This window comes from Triticum dicoccoides, chromosome 3B, assembly GCF_002162155.2.
Source record: "Triticum dicoccoides isolate Atlit2015 ecotype Zavitan chromosome 3B, WEW_v2.0, whole genome shotgun sequence".
Taxonomy (NCBI): domain Eukaryota; kingdom Viridiplantae; phylum Streptophyta; class Magnoliopsida; order Poales; family Poaceae; genus Triticum; species Triticum dicoccoides.
The window spans coordinates 758,454,711-758,477,156 of NC_041385.1; the positions used below are offsets into that span (position 1 = coordinate 758,454,711).

Genomic DNA, 22,446 nt, shown 5'->3' on the forward strand with positions numbered 1-22,446 from the left:
CGGCGCTCCCCCGCTCCGCCCTATCCCCCACCGTCACCGCGAAACCCTTCACCCTCCTCCTCTCCCTCCCAGATCGAGCAGCACGTGAGGCGGCCGCCAGATCCGCCCCGACGCTACCAGATCCAATCTCGCACCGTCGACACGTGATAGGGTGCTCGAGGTCGTCTGCTCCCGCCCCCAATCGCTCGCGCACCAGGAGAGGAAGAGCGGGAGGCTACGACGCGGCCGTGCGGGTTCATCCGTGCGAGGAGAGAGTTCGCTGTGGCTTGGATGCTCCGACGCCATGGAGCTCGTCAACAAGGTCTCCTCTCTCTCTCTCTCTCTCTCTCTCTCTCTCTATGGTTTGACCCGATTTGTTTTGGGGCTCCTGTTGCTCTGTTCGTGACGCTCGTGCTTCTCTCTCTCTGCTGCAGGACACCATCTCCCTCTCCGTGTTGCTCTGTCCAAACCCAATCCAATTCGGTCCGTCCTCGCCAGCGAGGGGATGGAGGGGCCGCCGCGGCTGATGGCGGGGGCGGTGAGGGAGATATGGGAGCTGCCGGACGGGCCGGGGACCATCCAGCCGGTGCTGCAGGTGGCGGACCTACGCACCGTCACCACCAAGAACCCCGTCGGCCACCAGTCGGAGCGCTACCGCATGCTGCTCTCCGATGGCGTCCACTCCCAGCAGTCCATGCTCTCCACCAACCACAACCACCTCGTCAAGACCGGCACCCTCCGCTAAGGCGCCATCGTCCACCTCCAGGACATCACCTGCAACACCATCCAGAACCGCAGGTCCGTCGTCCGCCCCTCCTCCCCCTCGACGCTCTGGTCCGAGAAAGATTGGATCCTGGCCCGCTTGCTTCGGTTCAATTCTTGCTCATCCAAGATGCGATCTCGCGGTAGATTCTTGGGCTGTAGAGTGGATTGTTTGCCCACGACGGGGGTTTCAGAGTTGTTTGTCTCATTTAGTGAATTAGCCTGCCTGCAACCTCACTCTTATGTGGACTGTAATAAAAAGTTTGGTTTCCTATTCCACCGTGACTTGACATGCCGCTGTCTTTTTGCGAGTGTACTCTGATCCAGTGAAATGCACTTTGCTTTTCATGTCTTAATTAACAAGTACCAGTGCCAAGAAAGCCACTGGCTCCTAGTATGTGATACAGAACATTTTTAAGAACTACCCTTGATGTGTTAGGATTTTATCAACCCATGCGTGTCACGTTTTTAAATTTTGCTTGCTTACATGGTTGAGCACCTTTCATGAACTTGAGCACCTTTCTTTTTCTTCAGTACAACCACACGTTTTTTTCTTTAGCTCTCAAACTACAGCTTACATGGTTGTGCTTTCTTAGCTGTTAGCTTTCTCAGTTCTTAAAACTGTAACTGATACCACGAGTGTGAACCTTTGTGCGCAGATAATTGACAGGCAGGAGCTCTTGAGCCTGAGGACCGACGCCGAGAATCGTTACCTGAAGAAGGTCCTTTCTCCTCCACACCACCTCTGCCCCTCTCTCGTTTTGATTTGCTATGTTGGGTTCCAAGATTAGAAATATTTCTTGTTTCCATCTTTATCCATGTGCTATCATTAACTCTGAGAAAATGTTATGTTTTTGCTGATTAATGGCAGTACATCTTTGCTTTACTATCCCTAGAAGCTGCAGTTCATCTACCATAAACATGCCTAAGTTTATAAGATATGACATGTGCCAGCCCAAGCCTGCTAGCCATGCAGTCGTAGCTTCGCAAGCAACCCAACATCCTCTCATCTTTCCTCAACCTATACATCTTTTATTCTTCAGATTTTTCTTCCATTAAGCTACCGGTCTGATGGATGGTGCTTGCTGGCTTGCTGCTCTTTGAATGCTTGTGCTGCTGTACTGTGCTTCTCTAGTTGTTTGAATGCTTTTGCTGCTAGCCTGCTGGGCTGCTACTAGCTTGAATAAGTGTGCACTTGTGCTGCTGATTTAATGCTTATGCTCACGCTGCTATTGATTAATTGAAGAGAACCAACTCCAAGAAGTGATAAGTACATGTTAATTATTATTAGCTTCAAAATCTGATCAATGCCTTCTTGCAATAACAATAAGCATGAGAATTTGTAGTACTTAAATCCGAATCCCAGCGAGTATGCGATTGGTTTTCAGTTTTGCTGGACATATATGTGGATTCGGAACTGACTGGAACATGATGGTTTTGTTAGCCCACTGAAGAATTACCCAACACCTCAATACTCTGCCACACTATGTTGAGTTTTTTTAATCATGTGCAAGTTAATTGATACTACAGTAGTCTGTTTAGTCCTAGTTCTTTGCAGGACCTTGTTCTGTTAGACTCAGCATAGAAGTATGCTACTCTTGCAGTGTCATGAGGAATAAACTTGCTGATTTCATATGTCGTCCTATGGAAGTCACCAGACTCTTTTTATCAACACTAATTTCAGATAGATAGGTGCTGCTTACCATACCTAAGAGTGTAGCATGCTGTGAAGGGATACTCCAAAGTAGAAAATTAAAAGATGTTAGTAAAATCAGTATGCATCCCTAGTGATGCTTTATCTTGTTATTTTTGTCTGAGTGTTGTGCTGTAGCATCACTGACTAGTATGTTTTTTTTCGAGGTCTATACAAGTGCCATCTATGTCTGTCAACATAAGCCTCTTGTCATGTCATGTATCTATTATCACGTTAGATGTTCTATTAAGTGAATGTTGTTTTTCTTGAAAGCGTCGATGTACTGGTGCGAACACTGCTTGTGTAGTTATGACTAATCAGTTTTCCCCTCTCTTATATAGGAGTTCCTAGGTCGAAGAAATTCGAAGAAGCTCGAAGCCCCTGTCAGCGACTTGCTTTATATGTTATTGAACTTGTAATGCAGAATTTTCTTGGAATTTTGATGTAAGGCTGATCTTGGGAATTGGGTGTATATTTACTTGCTGGACTTGTTATTCAAATGCTGGTTGTACTTGTTATACAAATGCTTGGAATTTAAATTTGTGCTAAATGTATACGTAGTACTGAAAGAGGCCTTGGCCCAAACGCTACCGGACCTTAAAAAGGCCACTGACCAAACATAGTTGAACTCGGTTTCAGCAAATACCAGTATATTAATTCTTGAAAATAAATAAAATGAACTGTAAAAAGGCCGAGTTATGAAATTTAAAAGGAGAGCAAAAAAGGCAGAGGCTACAAAAATGAATTGATTGTAATAGGCTGTGGCCCAGAAATTAAAAGCCCGATTAGTTGGGCCTGGCCCATATAGCTGACCGAAATTAATAAAAAAAACATATAAAAGGCTGAATTGTTGGGCTAGGCCCATGTAGAAAACCGAATTGGACCGGGCTGAATCTTGTGCCACATCAGCTTGCCACGCTGGATGCCTATGTGGCCTGGGGAGGTTGCTAGTGACCAAAACGCCACAGTGGACATATTTTGGTCATAAACGTCTTCGACCATTCCAGAAGAAAGGTCGCTATAGTCAAATAACGACCCCCAGCTTTTGACCTTATGTTTTTGGTCACAAAAAGGTCACAAATTGAAAACAATGACCTTTCAGTGACCAATAGTGGAGGTCACTAGTTGACATATTTCTTGTAGTGATTGGGCGGCAACGGCTGGTTTCGTGTCTTGCTCCTCCTTGGAGGTGCCGCTTGGGGAGGGTTCGTGTTCAGGTTAGGTGTGTCAAAGGTCCGAGCTTTGTCTTCAGCAGCTGCTCCCGGTGGCTTTCCGGTAGTCTCCTGGTGTCCTTGGTTGCGGCGGTATAGTGGATGTTGTGTGCTCATTGTCGATGGTGTTGTGCTCTGCGGTTGCTCCTGGCCCCGAGGTTACCATCACTTCTGCTCTAGGGTGAGCGCTTCTCAGGTCCGCTAGTTCGAGGCCTTTCGATCCAAGGCGAGAGGGAAGGGTCCCTCCACGGCGCGAGAGGAGGAAGACGCCTGGTTTTCTTCATCCTGGGAGTCAGCCCAGTTCATGCCCATTCTCTGTTCTAGCAGGTCTTCATCCTGCTCTGCCTGTCGCTACCTTTGTTATCAGTTATGTTGCTTTCTTCGGCTAGTACAAGCTATGGGCTCGTTTCCTTTCGTGCTTGTGTGCTGCGTTGAGTTGTAAGCTTCCTAGAGTGCTCCCTTGTATCGTTGGGCCGATGTGGTTTGATGTTTGTTTGTAATTCCTGGCCGGTTGATGGCTTTGTTAATTCAAAGCCGGGCTCTTCGCGAGCCTTTGTTCTAAAAAAAAGCTAGATTAGTGCGCATGAGTTCATTTCCTGCATACTAACGGCAGTTCGTGATGATGACCTAATAAAATGGATATGGATGCCACGCATGCATGGTGCTGAATATATTAATTGGTTGATTAGCCCAACTCATAGGAACAGCGAAAAAAGATGGCCGGGGATGCAGTGTTAAATAAAGCAAGGGCATGCCACGAAATTGGGAGCCTTCTGCGGATCAGCAACTCTGCTAATAATGGAGCATAAACTATATCATTTGGACGGGAGACTTCTGAAGATCATTTTCATTTGTTAATCACAGAGCTAATCATTTGGAGATAGCATACAAAAACCGTTCGTACGTATGTGATACACTATTTTATTCTACAAGAGACAGACAGAGAGGGGATCTTGAGAAGGTGAGCTTGCTGACCGAATCGATGCGATATCTCTGCAAGATATGTGGAAATAATAAACAGAATATGACACCTCATAGATTGGATCAGAATAGTGCTAGCACAAGTCTACGACTGTAGGTCCACGTAGAGCGCACGTTTATCATCAGAAAACATTATGCTTCGGACCCTTCAATTGCTTGCCTTTTACTCGCAATATTTTTTTGCTTGCCTTTCTTTTGTGGGTGATCAGTTTCTTGCCTGCATACGAATTTCTTGTAAGTTTTTTTAATAGTTTACGATGAAACGTGGTCAATAAAAATACGACGTTCGTTTGAACAAGCTAGCAAATTTAGTACTACGTACTGTGGTCCTTCAGCTAGCACTCAGTAGAGAAAAATCCAAGGAAACTATGCTTAACGATAAGAGGGACGTGCTGGCTCTTGAGTCAATTTTGTCAATAAGAATGGTATTTGTCCTGGTTTCAAGGAAACTGTCATGCAAGCGTGAAAAATAATTAAATTTTTGATATAGTACTACTATGTACCGTGTAAAGCTGCTTATATCCTCTGGGAAAAAAAAGGCCTCAAGCTTCTACATATACTCCTACGGTCCTACCTCACATGTAAGGAGGAATTGTTTAATCTATTCTTGTTGTGGACTTAGGTTGGTAAAAGGAATATAGTGAAGTGTCGAGCAGCTGATCTCTGGAACAACACGCGGAGCAAGTCAGCAGTCACATACACCGTTTATTCGTCGCACTTTCCTATCTTTGAGAAGTCTCAACTGTAGCGCATCGAATGCAACACTGCTCACGTTTGAACAGATTCTCACCTCAACAAGAACGTGCAGATGGAAGAGCACCATATACTTCTAGATGCTTGATCGGCAAGATACACATGCACAATCGGTGTACTTGTGTGGCATCATCACTTTACAACAAGACAAACAAAGGGAGGGACGGAGCTCGTAGAGTATCTGATTCTGATCCCTGCAGGTTAGCCATGTACTTAAGCATTGTTTAGTCGAATTAACACTTGTATATAGGATGTCCCTAAAGAACTCAACGTTGACGCACATCTGGACGTAGTATGATGGTTAACGAGCACGTTGCTAGCATCTAGCGAGACGTGTATGTATGCCATGTCGTCCCTAATGAATTAACTATCATAAATATATGAAAGAACAGGTGCTTCCATAATTCTCCCATCAAGGTTTCATCTCTGGTCGATTTTACTGCAGAATTTTGGTTTCTTCGAGACATGGCAGGCTACCACGACGACACCGCAAGCTTTCAAGAGGAGCCATGGTTCAGTGTATGGAAGGAGCACAAGATTATGAGAAGGACACGGATGTGGAGTCGTTGTCAGGGTCGTCGCCGCCGGTGCAAAGGCGTACATGATCGATGCTGCGGGTTGGAATTTGAAGCCAGAATTGTTTAAGCGGGGCTAATCAGGGATCAGATCCCAACGGTACTTGCCCCGCTGATCCTTTTCCTCCGACTTTCTGCAGAGCGATCCACGATGCGATATGTATATCATACAGTATATACTATAGGGAATGTATGCACGCGCGCGGTGTGTATGTATTCTCAATCAAAAAACTGAAAAGGTCAGCCTGCTCCACGCGTCCAAAGAACATTTCTTTCTTCATCTTTGAGGTAAATAAATGCCCAAAGAAAGTAGGGGCACCCGCTGTTCAGGTCCTGTTATGTTGAGAGAAAAAGAAGCTCCCCCGCAACAAAAAAAAAAGAAAAAAAAGAAGCAAATGATCCGGTCACACTTGGAGGTGCCTGCGCTTTTTGTTGTACACAGTACAGATGCAAGCGCTTGCACGCAATGTTCACGTCCACACTTGGAGGTGCCTGCCCTGCCAACGAGTTTCACTGATTTCGTTCCCATTCCAATACAAACAAACTATGGTAACATGTATGCAGCGTTTATACGTACTCAGACAGAATAATTGGCATTACTAATTAGTGATCTTCAGAGCCCTCCATCGTGACGACATATATCCTTTAGGATCTACTGTAGAGAGTGGTTTTTTAGCTCTCGGGTGCACCTACACCCTTTATGAATAGTAAATTAAAGAAAAAAAATCATAAAATTGAAACTTTGCAACATCAAATATGATCAAACTTTGTAGGTGCTTGCAAGTTTTCATGGCAAAAAAACATTCGAGAAGCTCTACACAAGAAAAAGTTTCAATGCTTGAAGTTGTGAGCACTTTTAGCACTGAAATCTGTAACTTGTCTTATTTGAGGAGCTCTACATGATACAACCCACGTCAGCACACACACATCTTATAGCATCACATCCAATGACTATAAAAATAAATGAGATCAAATTATATCTCATCTAGATGAGTTCTAGCAAAACTGTATTTTGTTATGAAAGCTTGCAAGAATACCGCTTCAGTTCAGCTTACTAGTATGTGCCTACTTTCTTTATGCTCGCCGAACATAGTACGCTGAACTGAAGGAAGGATAAGTACTTGCGCCTATTTTCTTTATGCTCACCGAACAGAACAATCTATTTTTCTGACAAACGATCATGGATTTTAAAATGCAAGTGCACAGATGTTCTGTATTGCATTATATCGCGGTTTATTTAGTTCCAGGTTTCAACCCCATGCATATGCATTGGATCGATGTTCTGGAAAACAAGTTGGAACTGCTACCCTAGAAGCACTAGCAAAACGTGATGCTAATCGGATGCTGACTAGGAGTAGTACATTACTACTAGTACATGGATCATAAACAGCTTTGGTGCAGCACTATTCTATCCTTAGTTCCTTACGCGCGACGCACACACTGGACTGCCATTAACAAAGTTGTTCAAGCATCCAGAAAAAAACAAGTAGTTCAAGCATCTATAAATAGATGAAACCAACCACTGCACCCACCATCCCAATCATCGCAACAGCAGCAGCAGAGCCGAGCAGAGCAATCTTCTTCGATCTCTCGTCAATGGCCAAGATCCAGCCCCTTTCTTCGTCTCCTTGCTCCACTTCTTCCTCCGGAGTTCAACAGGGCAGGCACGCGTACACGGTGTGGATGAAGTCGCTGGTGTTCAACGGCAACGGCTGCGCGGTGTACGGCCCCGACGGCGCCGTCGCCTTCCGCGTCGACAACTACGGCTGCAGGGGCGGCCGCGAGGTCCTCTTCATGGACCGCGCCGGCAACGCCCTCATCAGGATCAGGCGCAAGGGCTTCGGCATGTTCAGGAGGTGGGAGGTCTCCCGCTGCGCCCAAGACGGCGGCCAGGACAAGGAGGCGACTCCTTGGTTCAGCGTGCGCCGGGCCGAGAAGGGCGGGGCCGCCGTCGTGATGCACGGTGGCGCGGGGACGTGCTACACGATGGACGGATGCTCGCGCAAGCCGGAGTACAGAATCCGCGACGTGGATGGCACGGTCGTGGCGGAGGTGGCGCGGAAGCAGACGGCGGCGGGTGTGGTGCTCGGGGAGGACGTGCTGACGCTGACGGTGGGAACGGAGGTGGGCCACCTGCTCGTCTTGGGTTTGGTCGTTGTGCGTGGCCTCATGAACGGATCAATGTGATGGATGCTCCTTCTCCGGCCGGTTCTCCCGGCGAAAATCTCCAATTTTGTACAGCTAGTTTAGAGTAGCCGAGAGTTTGTTTCACACGAACATTTAGAAAGCATTTTGGGAACATTTTTAGCCAAACTGAGGACATGTAAACTCTTTTTGGTGGATGGTTTTTCACCCTTCATCAAGGGTTGTTCGAAGAAATCCTTGTAGACGTATACATGTGGTAACATAATTACAAATGTTTTCTGTTTGGATGGAATGCAACAACGATTTGACAAAGTCAGAGCCAGATTCTTTTGGACACGGGATGCCATGAAAAAAAATACCATATGATTGGATGGATAGACCTTTGCACCCTAAGGGAGTGAATTGCAGAAAACATCGATATTGAAGGTTAGGATTGCAGTAACCACATTTCTACGGTTTTGTGCTAGAAACCACTAATTTCAAGTCTAACTTTTTGCGAGAAAAGCACTAGCTGGTGGCTTTGTGTCATTTGATGACGATTATGACATGTAGGGACCGCAAATGATAACGTGGCATAACTGTTCATGTTGGACGTCGTTATAGATATTTTTTTACCAGAAAATCCCTTCCTTCTTCAAAAAAGAAAAAAACACTCATGAGTAGAGGGGTCGCCTCCGACATGTCGTCCTGGTGCCGCCCCTCCCTCGCCGGCCACCTCCCCGTGTCCTCCCGGTGCCGCCCCTTCCTCGCTGCGCCGCCTCCCTATATGCTCCCGGCGCCGCCCCTCCTGCGACAGGAGCACCACCTCGGGGGAGAGAGCGCGAGCAGCCGCGGCGCCCGCCGCGCACGGGGGTGCGCAGCCGCAGGGCTGGCCGCAAGCGCGAGCAGTAGCGGCGCCTATGGCCATGACGCGAGGAGCAGTGGCACGGGTGTGCACAGCAGCGGCCCTGGGCACGCATGGGAGCAGCGGCAGCGCGCGTGGTAGCGAGCGCGAGGAGCAGCGGCGCGGGCACGCACCGTGCATGAGAGCAGCGGCGGTGCGCATGGCGACGAGCGTGAGCAGCAGCGGGGCGCATGGCCGCGAGCACAAGGAGCCGCGGCACGGGCGCGCGCCGTGCATGAGAGCAGTCGCGGCGTGCATGCCGAGAGCATGAGCAGCAGCGGCGCGCATGGCCGCGAGCTCGAGCAGCGGCGGCGTGTGGCCATGCATGGACGGGAGGAGCAGCGGCACTGGCTGCGCATGAGCGGGAGCAAGGAGCAGCGACGTCGTCGGTGGGGGAGATGGCCACCATGGTCGTCGACGGTGGCCTCGCGGAGGAGAGACGGGGAGGTAGGCAGTGAGGGGCTGCTTGCTTTTTTAGTTTTTGAAGAAGGGTGTACATGTAAATTTTTAGGGACTATTTTGTAAATCTGTATAAATCCTCTGTCTATCGGCATCTACTGTGAACCGGTATGCCACGTCGGCAAAAGTGTGACCAGCTGTCATAATCGTCATCAAATGGGCCAAAGCGGCCAGCTAGTTTTTTTTTCAAAAAAATAGACTCGTAATTAGTGGTTTTTGGCACAAAACTGTAGAAGTGTGGTTTCTGCCACCCTGGCCTTCAATGTCGATGTTTTCTGTAATTCACTTCACCCTAAGGCTCTGAAAGGACATGTGTTGTTCACTTGCAAGAAGATGAATATATTACTTCTCATGAAATGGTGTTGGAAGCTTTCTCAGAATCCCATGGGGTTGTGGGTGACGATCTTAAATTAGTTTAGATACTAAATTTGCGGTGACCAACGGATAGGAATTTTTTTTCTAGTTCACCAAATGGCTTAGTACAACGCCCCTTCATAAGAAATATCCTCACCTCTTTGTCCTAGCCTCAGAGCCTACAATTAGTGTTACCAAGCTTTTGCAAGACAACAGAGTCAACATTAAGTTTAAGTGCAACCTCAAGTAACTGAGTGCTAGGAAATTGGAATTTGCTCCGTGAGAGTTGGTTTGAGTTACCCTTAATGACAACGCCGATACAACCTCATGGGAGATGGAAGCGTAAGGTCACTACTCTGTTAAATCTATGTATAAGTATTTGGTTCGTGGGTCTGCCACTGCCTTGCTTAATTAGTGCCTTTGGTCTACATTGGTGCCACTGAAAGTGTGTGTCTTCTTGTGGAGAATGGTGCAGGACTGTTCCGGCCTTGGCCATCAACCCACTGAAACATCATGGCTTGGGTGCTGGCACTTGTGTGTTACGCTTGGAACCTGAGAACACCAATCACATTATTTTCAACTATGCACCGACCGAATCATTTGGAGATGTATTTGCAAATGCTTTGGTTGCACTTGGGATCCAACCACTTCTAATGAGGTGATTGATATTCTCAAGAATCTTAGAGGTCATCTCAGACGCGTAGCTTGAAGGGCAGTTGCGATGCTAGCCTTGAAGTTGTGTAATTGTCGCAACAAATTTGCTATTGAGGAGGCATCCCAAATCATCCAACTGACTATATTAAAATCTCTATTTTCTTTAGTTGTGAGGGTCCCTAGGGAAGATGAAGGCCATGGGAATGTGCACTGAATCAACAGAGAAAGTCAGATCCCATGATGATCACTAGCAACGTTTATCTAGAACCCATTCCTATGTTTTGTGCTCAATGTCGAGGCCTTGTTTTAGTATTTGGTACTTATGTATCTTTGTGGTTTTGGTTTGTTCTGTAAGACTATGTTATGTTGGTCTATCCACTTCTCGAGCGTTATTGATTTAAAGTAAGAAGCTTTAGGCACCTTCCATCTAAAACAACTACAAATGTTCTCTTAGCGAGTACATTTTCCTGAACTTTATCATTAGCAAGACCAGTGATTTTGGTCATGCTCTAATTTGTACTGGAGAATAGGATCGTTCAATTCCTAAATCACCTCCCAGAACAACTTACATAAAAGGAGGCACAAACATCATGTATCGATTTTAATGCCTGTTACCTACTTATATGACAGCTTCAACCCGGTCACATACATTCTTATTTGACCAATTGACTCAAGAAAAAGTGTGTGTGGTAAACCATACTTCCATTGGAATTTCCACTGGTGGCTGCTAGAAGGACCTCTGTTTTTTAAATCTGCTATCTTGATTCGTATTTTTTTCTGTAAGGGTTTGTGCTGATTGATATACTACTTGTGGACTTTTAGCAAGAGAAAAAGTCGCACACACGTGGGGAGAATCCACATTTTGCGTTTGGAAAGGGGCACAAGTCACAATTATAATTTTTTTAATATTTTTTACCTAGTTATATGTCAGTTTCCATTCAACCCAGTCAAATACGTTCTTATCTGACTAATTAGCTCAAGAGCCAACATGACCCCATATGATTAAGCATACTTTCCTTGAAATTTCCACCAGTGTCTGCTCTCTAAAGAATGTCTCTATTTAAAATTTAATAACTCGTATCAAACTTTCAATAGGGACGAAGTTCCAAGGTTGATCATACCTCATCGGAAACTATTAGAATACAATTTATTTGCGTGGAATTTGTATCCTACATGCAAGCACTTTTTTTAGAAACATGGTACAGGCGCGGCCGCTAACATACACACACTACACTTATACTTATGAATGAACACACACTACACTTATACTTATGAACGAACACACGTACACCTATGAGCACCTCAAAGATAGTGAGCCAGCAGGTCATGAGATTGATGTAGTCACCACAGGCGGCTGGTTACTAATGGAAACATCACCTCACACAGAATGAATATTTGCCTTTATGAGACACGCAGTTTGATACCTTGTGCGTTCAGTGTACAACTATCCTCCGTTCAACCATATGTCAAGCACTGAGTCTTCGTTGATAAACATGTGCTCTATTGATGTCACTACCGTTGTAGACTCGTATTACTCTGATCCATTCGTTGAGGTGCCATTTTCTTCTTTATTATTCACACATCTTGCAGAAAAACTGCAATTGCTACGGTCAGCAGGCTTCTCTTCTGAAGATTTCATCTGTCTCGTATAAACTACTCCAGTACAATAGTAGTTCTAACAATTTTGTTATTACTAAATGATTTTCAGAAGTCTCCGGTCCTAACAATTTTTTGTGTGCCAAATTATCACAGAAGGCTCCCGAATTTGTGGTACGCATGCACTTGCTTTGTTTAACACCGCATCTTCGGTCATGTTTTGTTCCTAGCTCTTCTGATTTGGGAGATAGGCTAATCACTTGACCCATTAAAATATACTCACTTTCTTCCATATTAGTTATTATAGCTGAAATGGATGTATATATGTAATATAGTAGTTACTCAAATGGATGTATCTAGGATTGAAATACGTCTACATACATCCATTTCAGCGAGAAATAATATGAGACGGAGGGACTACTCACTACTCAACATTTTCCATGCAGTGCATCTGTATCCGTTTAAATTAGGTCATCACCACAAATTGCCGCTACATTGCAGGAAACAAGCTCATGCATACACTAATGTAGGGTATGAAAGGTATGAATGTAGCTTAATTTTCTTGTACTCTGTCAACTGCCACGTGTGCATTGACGGTCTGTTTTAAAATAATCTGTGGAGTGACATCAGAGAAAACGAAAGTGAAAACAAGTATGGGGATTAGATCGACCTTTATCTAAACCTAGATAGCCTGTTTAGCTAGCAGCTTAATTAGGTGCAATGCAACAAGGAGTACTTATATCATTGGGTCGTTGTGCATACAGGTACCTGCTTTATAGATATAAGCTCACCAAATAGAACAAACAATCAGTAAGACATATTCATCATCGACATTGTGATTGGTCCAATAACTCTCACATGCTACATGTTGTGACTTGCATATTGGATCCAAGTTTGCAAATTAGGAACAACTCTTGCAGAATCGTCATATCGGCAGCCTCCAGAACGTGTATGGAGGACTTTTCATCGTAAGTTTGCATGCTGCCGAGTCAGTGTGCAAACTCAGAATCAGCTAAAACAGAGGCTCCAAAATTTTCATGTGGGTGGGACCCGTTGTCATAGACTATAACTATTTCTTCCCTGATTCTCCACCCACGCACGCAGAGCAAGCAGAAATTAACACAGACCATTTCATTCATAGGTAGGGGCGGAAAATTTAAAACATCGCGACTTAGATTCATAGAACTACTAATATTAAACTACTAAACCTACAACTAAACTAGCTGTGGCAGGGACGACGACAAGACTTCCCAACGTGGGACGTGCCGATGAAGAATGCGGCATTGGACACCTCAATATCGTGAAACGAGTGAGGATGGCCTCGCCCCATGCCGGCCATGTGCGCAGGATGAAATTTCGAGCCGCAATAGTGAACAAACGGGACAGTGTGGTGTCGGTGGGAATGACACCTATGGGATCACGGAAATCCCTATTACGGTTGCGGGCGCGGGGTCGTGAGAAGAGCGGGATCAGCAATCAGCACAAGCATACGGGTCGTTTACCCAGGTTCGGGCCGCGAGGATGCGTAATACCCTAGTCCTGCTTTGGTGTCTATTTGAGTGTTCTTGGAGTTCTTGAGCTAGCTACGATGAGTGTAACTTGTCCAAGGGTCCGAATCCTTCTCCTGGATGCCTTGGCCCTCCTTGTATAGTCAAGGGGATCACGACTGTGGCACACAGGAGGTGGCATCAGTATACAGTGTCTAAGCTTATCGCTTAGCCATTACGGGACAAGACGCATTTAATGCGCCTCTTAGGAGTAGTACATTACTACTAGTAGATGGAGCATAAAAAACTTTGGTGCGGCACTGTTCTATCTTTACGCGTGACGCACACAACACCGCCATTAACAAAGTAGTTCAAGCATCCAGAAGAAAAAAAGTAGTTCAAGCATCTATAAATAGATGAAACCAACCACTGCACCCACCATCCCAATCACCGCAGCAGCAGCAGCCGAACCGAGCAGAGCAATCTTCTTCTTCGATCTCTCGTCAATGGCCAAGATACAGCCCCTTTCTTCGTCTCCTTGCTCCACTTCTTCCTCCGGAGACCCGCAGGCGTACACGGTGTGGATGAAGTCGCTGGTCTTCAACGGCAACGGCTGCGCGGTGTACGCCCCGACGGCGCAGTCGCCTTCCGCGTCGACAATTACAGCTGCAGGGGCGGCCGCGAGGTCCTCTTCATGGACCGCGCCGGCAACGCCCTTATCAGGATCAGGCGCAAGGGCTTCGGCATGTTCAGGAGGTGGGAGGTCTCCCGCTGCGCCCAAGACGGAGGCCAGGACGAGGAGGCGACTCCTTGGCTCAGCGTGCGCCGGGCCGAGAAGGGCGGGGCCGCCGTGGCGATGCACGGCGGCGCGGGGACATGCTACACGATGGACGGATGCTCGAGCAAGCCGGAGTACAGAATCCGCGACGTGGATGGCACGGTCGTGGCGGAGGTGGCGCGGAAGCAGACGGCGGCCGGTGTGGTGCTCGGAGAGGACGTGCTGACGCTGACGGTGGGGCCGGAGGTGGGCCACCTGCTCGTCTTTGGTTTGGTCGTCGTGCGTGGCCTCATGAACCGTTCCTTGTGATGGACGGGTGCAACGGGCGCTGGTTTCTCCTAGTTTAGAGTAGGAAATAGTTTCTCATAGTTGAAAATCTTGAATTTTGTACAGCTAGTTTAGAGTAGCCGAGAGCTTATTTCACACGAACATTTAGAAACCATTTTGGGAACATTTTTAGCCAAACTGAGGACATGTAACCTCTTTTTGGTGGATGGTTTTTCACCCTTCATCAAGGGTTGTTTGAAGAAATTCTTGTAGACTTATACATGTGGTAACATAATTGCAAATGTTTTCTGTTTGGATGGAACACAACAACAATTTGACAAAGTCAGAGCCAGATTTTTTTAGGGACGGGATACCATGAAAAGGAAATACCATGTGGTTGGACGGATAGACCTTTGCACCCTAAGGGCATCTCCAATGGAAGGCACTTGCTTAGGCGCACTAGGTAAAGTAAATAACTTAAATTCCTAGCGTCTGTGCAAGAGTCTGTGTCTCCAACGGTAGCAGCGATCCAAAAGGCGTCTGGGTCGACTTTTCCTCTCCTAATACGTGAAAAATTCCTTGTAGCGCCCGGCGCATCAATTAGCATCGATGCTAAAGATAAGGGTCACGCTAACTGCCACACGTGTGGCAGGAAGGGAGACGCACCACACGTCTCTAATATAAACAAATTGCCACGTCATCGCATGCATGCATGCAGGAATCTTTTTGGATTTTCAGTTTTTAAAATGTTTTATCTCTTAAACGAAAAATCCGATTGAAAATCCGTTTTCACAATTAAATCCCTCGCGATGAGATCTTCGAAATTAGATCCCATGTTGATATGTTTTGATGAAATTTTTTTTGGATTAAAAGTTGCCATGTCTATTGCATATGAATTGCCATGATGTTTACACTGAAGTTGCCATGATATGTTTCAGCTATTTTCTTCTACATTTAAAAGTAAATTTTGACATTTATAAAACGGAGAATTAAGAAACTAGACTTGCCATGAACCATAAACTAAAATTGTCATGATACATGCACGTAAAATTGCCATGGTTCATACAAAAAATAATTTTCATGGTCAAAGTACTAGAGTTGCCATCATCAAAATACTAAAATTGCCATGATCTACAAATTAAAATTGCCACATAGCAACTTTAGTTTAAGCCCTATGGCAACTGCAGTGTAAACATCGTGGCAACTTCTGGCAATAAAAAATCATCGAAACATATCGACATGGGGTCTAGTTTTGAAGATCTCGTTGAGATGGATTTAATGGTGAAAACGGATTTTTAGTTTGCTTTTTCATTTAGGAGATACAACATTTTTAAGCCGAAAACCAAAAAAAATTCTGCTGATGTCATCTATTCATACGTGACAAAATGAGTGGTGATGGAGGCGTGTGGGCGATGTGCAAACGCCCACACGTGTGGGTGTTAACATTTCCGCAAAGATAATCCTTGGGTCGACCAGGAATTGAACATAACGGCAAGGGAAACAATCCTAGCGTCGAGCACTAAGGCTCGCGTTGGAGATGCCCTAAAGGCTCTGGGAGGACTTGGGCTGTTCACTTGCAAGAAGATGAATATATTACTTCCCATGAAATAGTGTTGGAAGCTTTCTCATAATCCCACGGGGTTGTGGGTGACGATCTTGAAAGCCAAATATTTTCCTAATTCTTTCTTGGACAACCCTAGAGGATCTCATACTTGGAACGGGAGCGGAAGAGTCAAGAAGATTTTTAGTTTAGAGAAACTAAATTTGCGGTGGGCAACGGATGGGACCCTTTTTTCTAGTTCACCAAATGGCTTGGTACAACGCACCTTCATGAGAAATACCTTCACCTCTTTGTCCTAGCCTCTGAGCCTACAATTAGTGTTACCAAGCTTTTACAAGACAATTGAGTCAACATCAACTTTAAGTGCAACCTCAATTAACCGAGTGCTAGGAAATTGGGATTCGCTCCGTGGGGAGTTGGTTTGAGTTACCCTCAATGACAACACCGATACAGCCTCATGCATGGGAGTTGGAAGCATAAGGTCACTACACTGTTAAATCTTTGTATAAGTGTTTGGTTCGATCTGCCATGATAAGTGCCTTTGTTCTACAATGGTGCCACCGAAAGTGTGTGTTTTCTTGTGCAAAATGGTGCGGGATTGTCCCGGCCTTGGCCATCAACCCACTGAAACATCATGGCATGGGTGGTGGCACTTGTGTGTTACGTTTGGAACCTGAGAACACCAATCACATTATTTTCAACTATGCACCGACCGGATCATTTAGAGATGTATCTGTGAATGATCTAGTTGCACTTGGGACCCAACCTGTTCGAATGAGGTGATTGGTATTCTTGTGAATCTTAGAGATCGTCTTGGACGCGTAGCTTGAAGGGCATTTGCGATGCTAGCCCTGGAGTTGTCTAATTGCCGCAACAAATTTGCTATTGAGGGGACGTCCCAAATCATCCAACCGACTATATTAAAATCTCTATTTTCTTTAGTTGTGGGAGTCCCTAGGGAAGATGAAGGCCATGGGAATGTGCACTGAATCAATAGAGAAAGTCAGATCCCATAATCATCACTAGCAACATTTATCTAGAACCCATTCCTATGTTTTGTGATCAATGTCGAGGCCTTGTTTTAGTATTTAGTACTTATGTATCTTTGTAGTTTTGGTTTGTTTTGTAAGACTATGTTATGTTGGTCTATCCACTTCTCGAGCGTTATTTATTTAAAGCAAGAAGCTTCAGGCACCTTTCATCTAAAGCAACTACAAATGTTCTTTTAACGAGTACATTTTCCTTAACTTTATCATTAGCAAGATCAATGACTTTGTTCTTGCTTTAATTTGAACTGGAGAATAGGATCGTGCAATTCCTAAATCACCTCCCAGAACAACTTACATACAAGGAGGCACAAACATCATATATCCATTCTAATGTTTGTTACCTACTTATATGACAACTTCAACCCGGTCAAATACATTCTTATTTGACCAATTGACTCAAGAAAAAGTGTGTGTGGTAAACCATACTTTCTTTGGAATTTCCAAGGGTGGCTGCTAAAAGGACCTCTTCTTTAAAATCTGCTATCTTGATTCATATTTTCTTTAATTTCTGTAAGGGTTTGTGCTGATTGATATACAACTTCTGGCCTTTTAGCAAGAGAAAAAGTCGCACACACATGGGGAGAATCCACATTTTGCGTTGGGAAAGGGGCACAAGTCATATTTATATTATTTCTAATATTTTTTACCCATTTATGCCAGTTTCCATTCAACCCGGTCAAATATATTCTTACCTGACCAATTAACTCATGAGGCAACATGACCCGTGTGATTAAGCATACTTTCCCTCGAATTTCCACCGGTGGCTCCTATCTAAGGAATATCTCTATTTTAAATTTGCTAACTTGTTTCAAACTTTCATCAGGGTTGAATGCTTCACCGGAAACCGTTAGAATACAATTTATTTGCATGGAATTCTTATCCTATATGAAAGCACTTATTTTAGAAACATGGTACAGCAGCTGACACTAGCATACACACACTACACTTATACTTATGAGTGAATACACGTTACACCTATGACCACCTCGAAGAGATTGAACCGGCGGGACATGAGATTGATGTAGTCACCACAGACGGATGGTTAATGAGAATATCACCTAATACGGAATGCTTTTTTTTCTTTATAAGACACGTAGTTTGATACCTCGTGCATTGAGGGTACAACCACCCTCCCTAACCATTCAACCATATGTCAAGCACGGAGTCTTTGATGATAAACATGTGCTCTATGGTTGTCACTACCGTTGTAGACTCGTATTTGTCTGGTCCCTTCGTTGAGGTGTCACTTTCATTTCTATTATTCTCACATCTTGTAGAAAAAGTGCAACTGATACGGTCAGCTAGCTTCACTTCTGAAGACTCCATTTGTCTCGTATAAAGTACTCCAGTACAGTAGTAGTTCCGTATGCATGCATCTTGTGATCTCTATCAAAATGATTAATTGTCTTCACTAAATGATTTCAGAAGTCGATCGTTCCAACAATTTTGTTTATGCTAAATTACAATCCGCATAAGGCTCCCGATTTCGTGGTACACATGCCCTTGCTTTGTTTAACACCGCATCTCCGGCCATCTTGTGTTCCTTGCTCTTCTGATTTGGGAGATAGGCTAATCATTTGACCCATTAATATATCTCACTTTCTCTCATATTAGTTGTCGCTGAAATAGATATATCTGAGTTCTCACTTCTGCATTATCCATGTAGTGCATCTGTATCCATTTAAATTAGGTCATCACCACAAACTGCCGCTACATTGTAGGAAACAAGCTCATGCGTGCACTAATCTAGGTAGATGATGGAAACGTATGAATGGATCTTAATTTTTTGGTACTTTCTCAACAGCCATGTGTGGATAACTATCTGTTTAGAAAAGAAAAATCATGGCGTGGCCTTTGTGGAGTGACATCGGAGAAAATGACAGTGTAAACAAGTATGGGGATTAGATCGACCTTTAGCTAAACCTAGATAGCCTTTTTTAGCTAGCAGCTTAATTAGGTGCAATGCAACAAAGAGTACTGATATAGTTGGGTCGCTGTGCATACACGTACCTGCTTTATAAATATATTATATGCTCACCAAATAGAACAAATAATCAATAAGATGTTCCCATCATCGATGTTGTGATTGGTCCAATAACTCGCACATGCATCTTCCGACTAACGCCCAAGGCATTATCAATGGCGTCCCGGTAGACATCCAGGCCGTACACCTCCCCCTCCTCCTTGATGAGTGGGAAGGGATGCTTGCTTAATGCTGGCTTTATCTCGCTAATGATGCACCATTGAGGGGATGGGAGTAGTGGAGGGGGAGGCGCCGGTGAGTGGAATGGAGAAGTGTAGGGGAGCCTTATGTAGCCGCGAGCGATGGGTGGCCGGAACAGACACCATTAATGAGCAGTTGGACAGCCGGCATGCAGCGGGCGGGGATTATGGGGGACAAAATTACTGTTCTGACCTATGTTGCTAACAAAATCTTGATTTGACCTCGTTTTAAAAAAAAATCGTTTCTGACCTTGTTAGGTGACGCCAACATCTCTGGCGTCTGGGTTGCGAAGCAGACGCCACTGATCCTGGCGTCTGGCCCCTGGCCTGCACTGCCCGCCTGCCCGTTGACCTGCTGACGTGGCAAAGGGGCCAGACGCCAAGGACCCTGGCGTCTGGCCCTGGTAACTGGATAACCCCACGGGCCCAGCCCACTCATCCCCAACCTCTCCCTGGCGGCTCTCGAAGCAAGAACAGAGAGCTCTATCTCTCTCGCCCCTCTTCTCCCTCACACCAAACCCCCCCTTGATCTACTCCATCCTCCACCCAAATTTGTGGATCTGACCCCCCAAGCATCCTTGAGGTATTCTCCCCTATTCCCTCCAATTTGTTTTTGTTTTCCCCTCTTTTGTTGGATGCATTATTTCACATTAGGTGATGTTAGATTAGTAGATGGTTTCTTTGTTTTAGGAAATAATTTGTAGTTGATAGATGATTTGGTAGGTAGTGTAGTTGGTAGATGTTTGTAGTTGTCCACCAATAGACATAGTTTGTGTTTTTTTTTGAATTATAGATGATGTATGCTAGTAAATTAGCTATATGTTGAATATATAGATGGCATAATATTTGTTTGAATCTGAGAAGACTACTTTGGCAAGCAAATATATTTAGAAAAAATATTATATGTGTGAAGTGGTATGACAATATAGTTGAATATATAGATGGCATGATTTTTTTTGCAAAAGAGATGATGAAATTTGATGATTGTGTGTGACATGATTTTTTTTGCAAAAAAGATGATGAAATTTGATGATATGTGTGTGCATATGTAGAAGAAAGAAATGATGTGGTTATGTGTGAGAAGAATGGTGTGTTCATATGGCATAACTAGAAGAAGGAAATAGTATTGTTTGATATTATTCATGTATTCATATATGTTTGTGATTTGTTTTGTAGGATGGCGGATGATGATGGACCTTGGTATGGCGGATTAATCGATGAGTGGGATAAGGAGCATCGTGCTCGTGCCATTGAGAAGGGAGATGTAAGAAGCAAGACTTATCAATTATCGTTGTTTCTCATTTGTGTTCTTGTATTGATTAAAACATCACTTTATTTGCAGCTTGTAGTTGCTATGCGCATGAGGGGTCATTCCGCTGATGACTTTACTTATGACCCGAGGTACGAGCCTTACATTCGGAGATTGGGTCTTCTCCCATTCGTGTTGCAGTTTAAGCGACGCGCTTCGTCGGTGAACCACGCGGCGCTGACCGCACTTGTGGATCATTGGAGGCCGAAGACTCACCCGTTCCACCTTCCATGTGGGGAGATGACGATGACCCTACAGGACATGGCTATGATAAGCGGCCTTCCTATCAACGGACAAGCTGTTACGGTCGTGTCAGCGTCGGTAATTGGCGAGAACGGACTGGCATTTTAATTGGTGTTGAGCCCGACGGCCCTCAGGAAGGCAAGGCCGATACCGCGAGAGTGAGGCATTCCTAGCTAAAACTGGTCAGAGGAAACACCAATCCGTGCCCTCAGGGTGCCAATGACGTGGTTGTGCAGCAGTACGCGCGGGCCTATCTTTGGTATGTACTAACCAAGGTAGTCTTCTCAGATGCAACGGGAACTCAGCCCTCTGGATGTTCCTGGAGCTACTCAATAACTGGGATATCCAGTATAGTTGGGGTTCGGCCGCACTAGCATATTTGTATCGTCAGGTAAGAGATATTTGCAACCATTTATCTTGCTTTTTTCATGCGCCTCCATATCTAACATGTTTGTTTGATTGCAGCTTGACTTGGCGTGTCGCAGGAAGGGAGATACATGCTCATTGGCTGGGTTTGTTTGGAGCCTATCCGTTTGGATGTGGGAGCGGATCCCGGTTGGACGACCCGATTTCAAGAACCCCAACATGCCAAACCCACGGGGTAATCATGACGGGGTGCATGATGATGATCCATATCGGCGCCCTACGCTTGCTTACTATTGGGAACAAGTGACAGTGTACACAGGAAGCTCGCATTAGTCCCGGTTTGTAACAGAACCGACACTAATGTGTCCATTAGTGCCGGTTCCAACGGCTAGGCGGGAGGAGCTCTTTAGTACCAGTTCGTTGCAAACCTTTAGCACCGGTTCGTGCCACGAACCGGTACAAAAGAAAGTGGTGGCAGGATGTTGTCAGAGTGGGGCCCTTCCAGCACCTTTAGTACCGGTTCGTGGCACGAACCGATACTAAAGGTCGTCCTATATAAACCCTTCGTCCACCCGCACTCTGTTCTTCCCCCTTTCCCCTTTCCCTCTCCTCTGTTCTTCCCTTCTTCCTCTCGAGTTCATCACAAAATTAGCCCCAAATTTGTCAAGATTTGCAGGCCCCCATCCATTCAAATGATCACCAAGGTTAGCAACTTTTCCTTTCATCTCTCATTGCTAGATTAGCTCTTGCATTGGTTTATATAGTGATTAATTGTGGGTTTTAGTAATTTGGGAGGAATTATATGTGGTAGTATTTGATTTATATGCAATTTGAGGTCAAAATAACACTTAGTTTGCATATGTAGGTGTGGTTTACTTAGTACCTTCTAAATCTCCGTCGTAACCACCGTCGATCGCCCGCACCGTCCCGTCGCCGGCACCACCTTGTGGTGAGCCTCTTGTTCATGAAATTTTATATAAAAAATTGATGTTTGTGTGATTTGGATATATAGTTACTCGTATAATAATTATCTTACCCGTACGTTGTTTGTTATACATATTGCCATGGTTTTGATATCCGTCCCCGTCGGCCCTCGTCCTTGTTATGATTCGGATGTG

General features: G+C 45.1%; 1 protein-coding gene and 1 pseudogene across 1 annotated transcript; both read left to right on the plus strand.

Moving 5' to 3' along the window:
- The first annotated feature begins 7,512 nt into the window (after positions 1-7,512).
- LOC119282074 (protein LURP-one-related 11-like) lies at positions 7,513-8,329 on the plus strand. The gene has a single exon (XM_037562424.1). The coding sequence runs from the start codon at positions 7,551-7,553 to the stop codon at positions 8,139-8,141; it is 591 nt and encodes a 196-aa protein (XP_037418321.1). The 5' UTR covers positions 7,513-7,550; the 3' UTR covers positions 8,142-8,329.
- A 5,709-nt stretch (positions 8,330-14,038) lies between these two features.
- LOC119282075 lies at positions 14,039-14,619 on the plus strand (annotated as a pseudogene).
- The last annotated feature ends 7,827 nt before the right edge of the window (positions 14,620-22,446 follow it).

Coding starts and splice junctions, on each gene's coding strand:
- LOC119282074 (XM_037562424.1), top strand. CDS start 7,551: ATGGCCAAGATCCAGCCCCTTTCTTCGTCTCCTTGCTCCACTTCTTCC.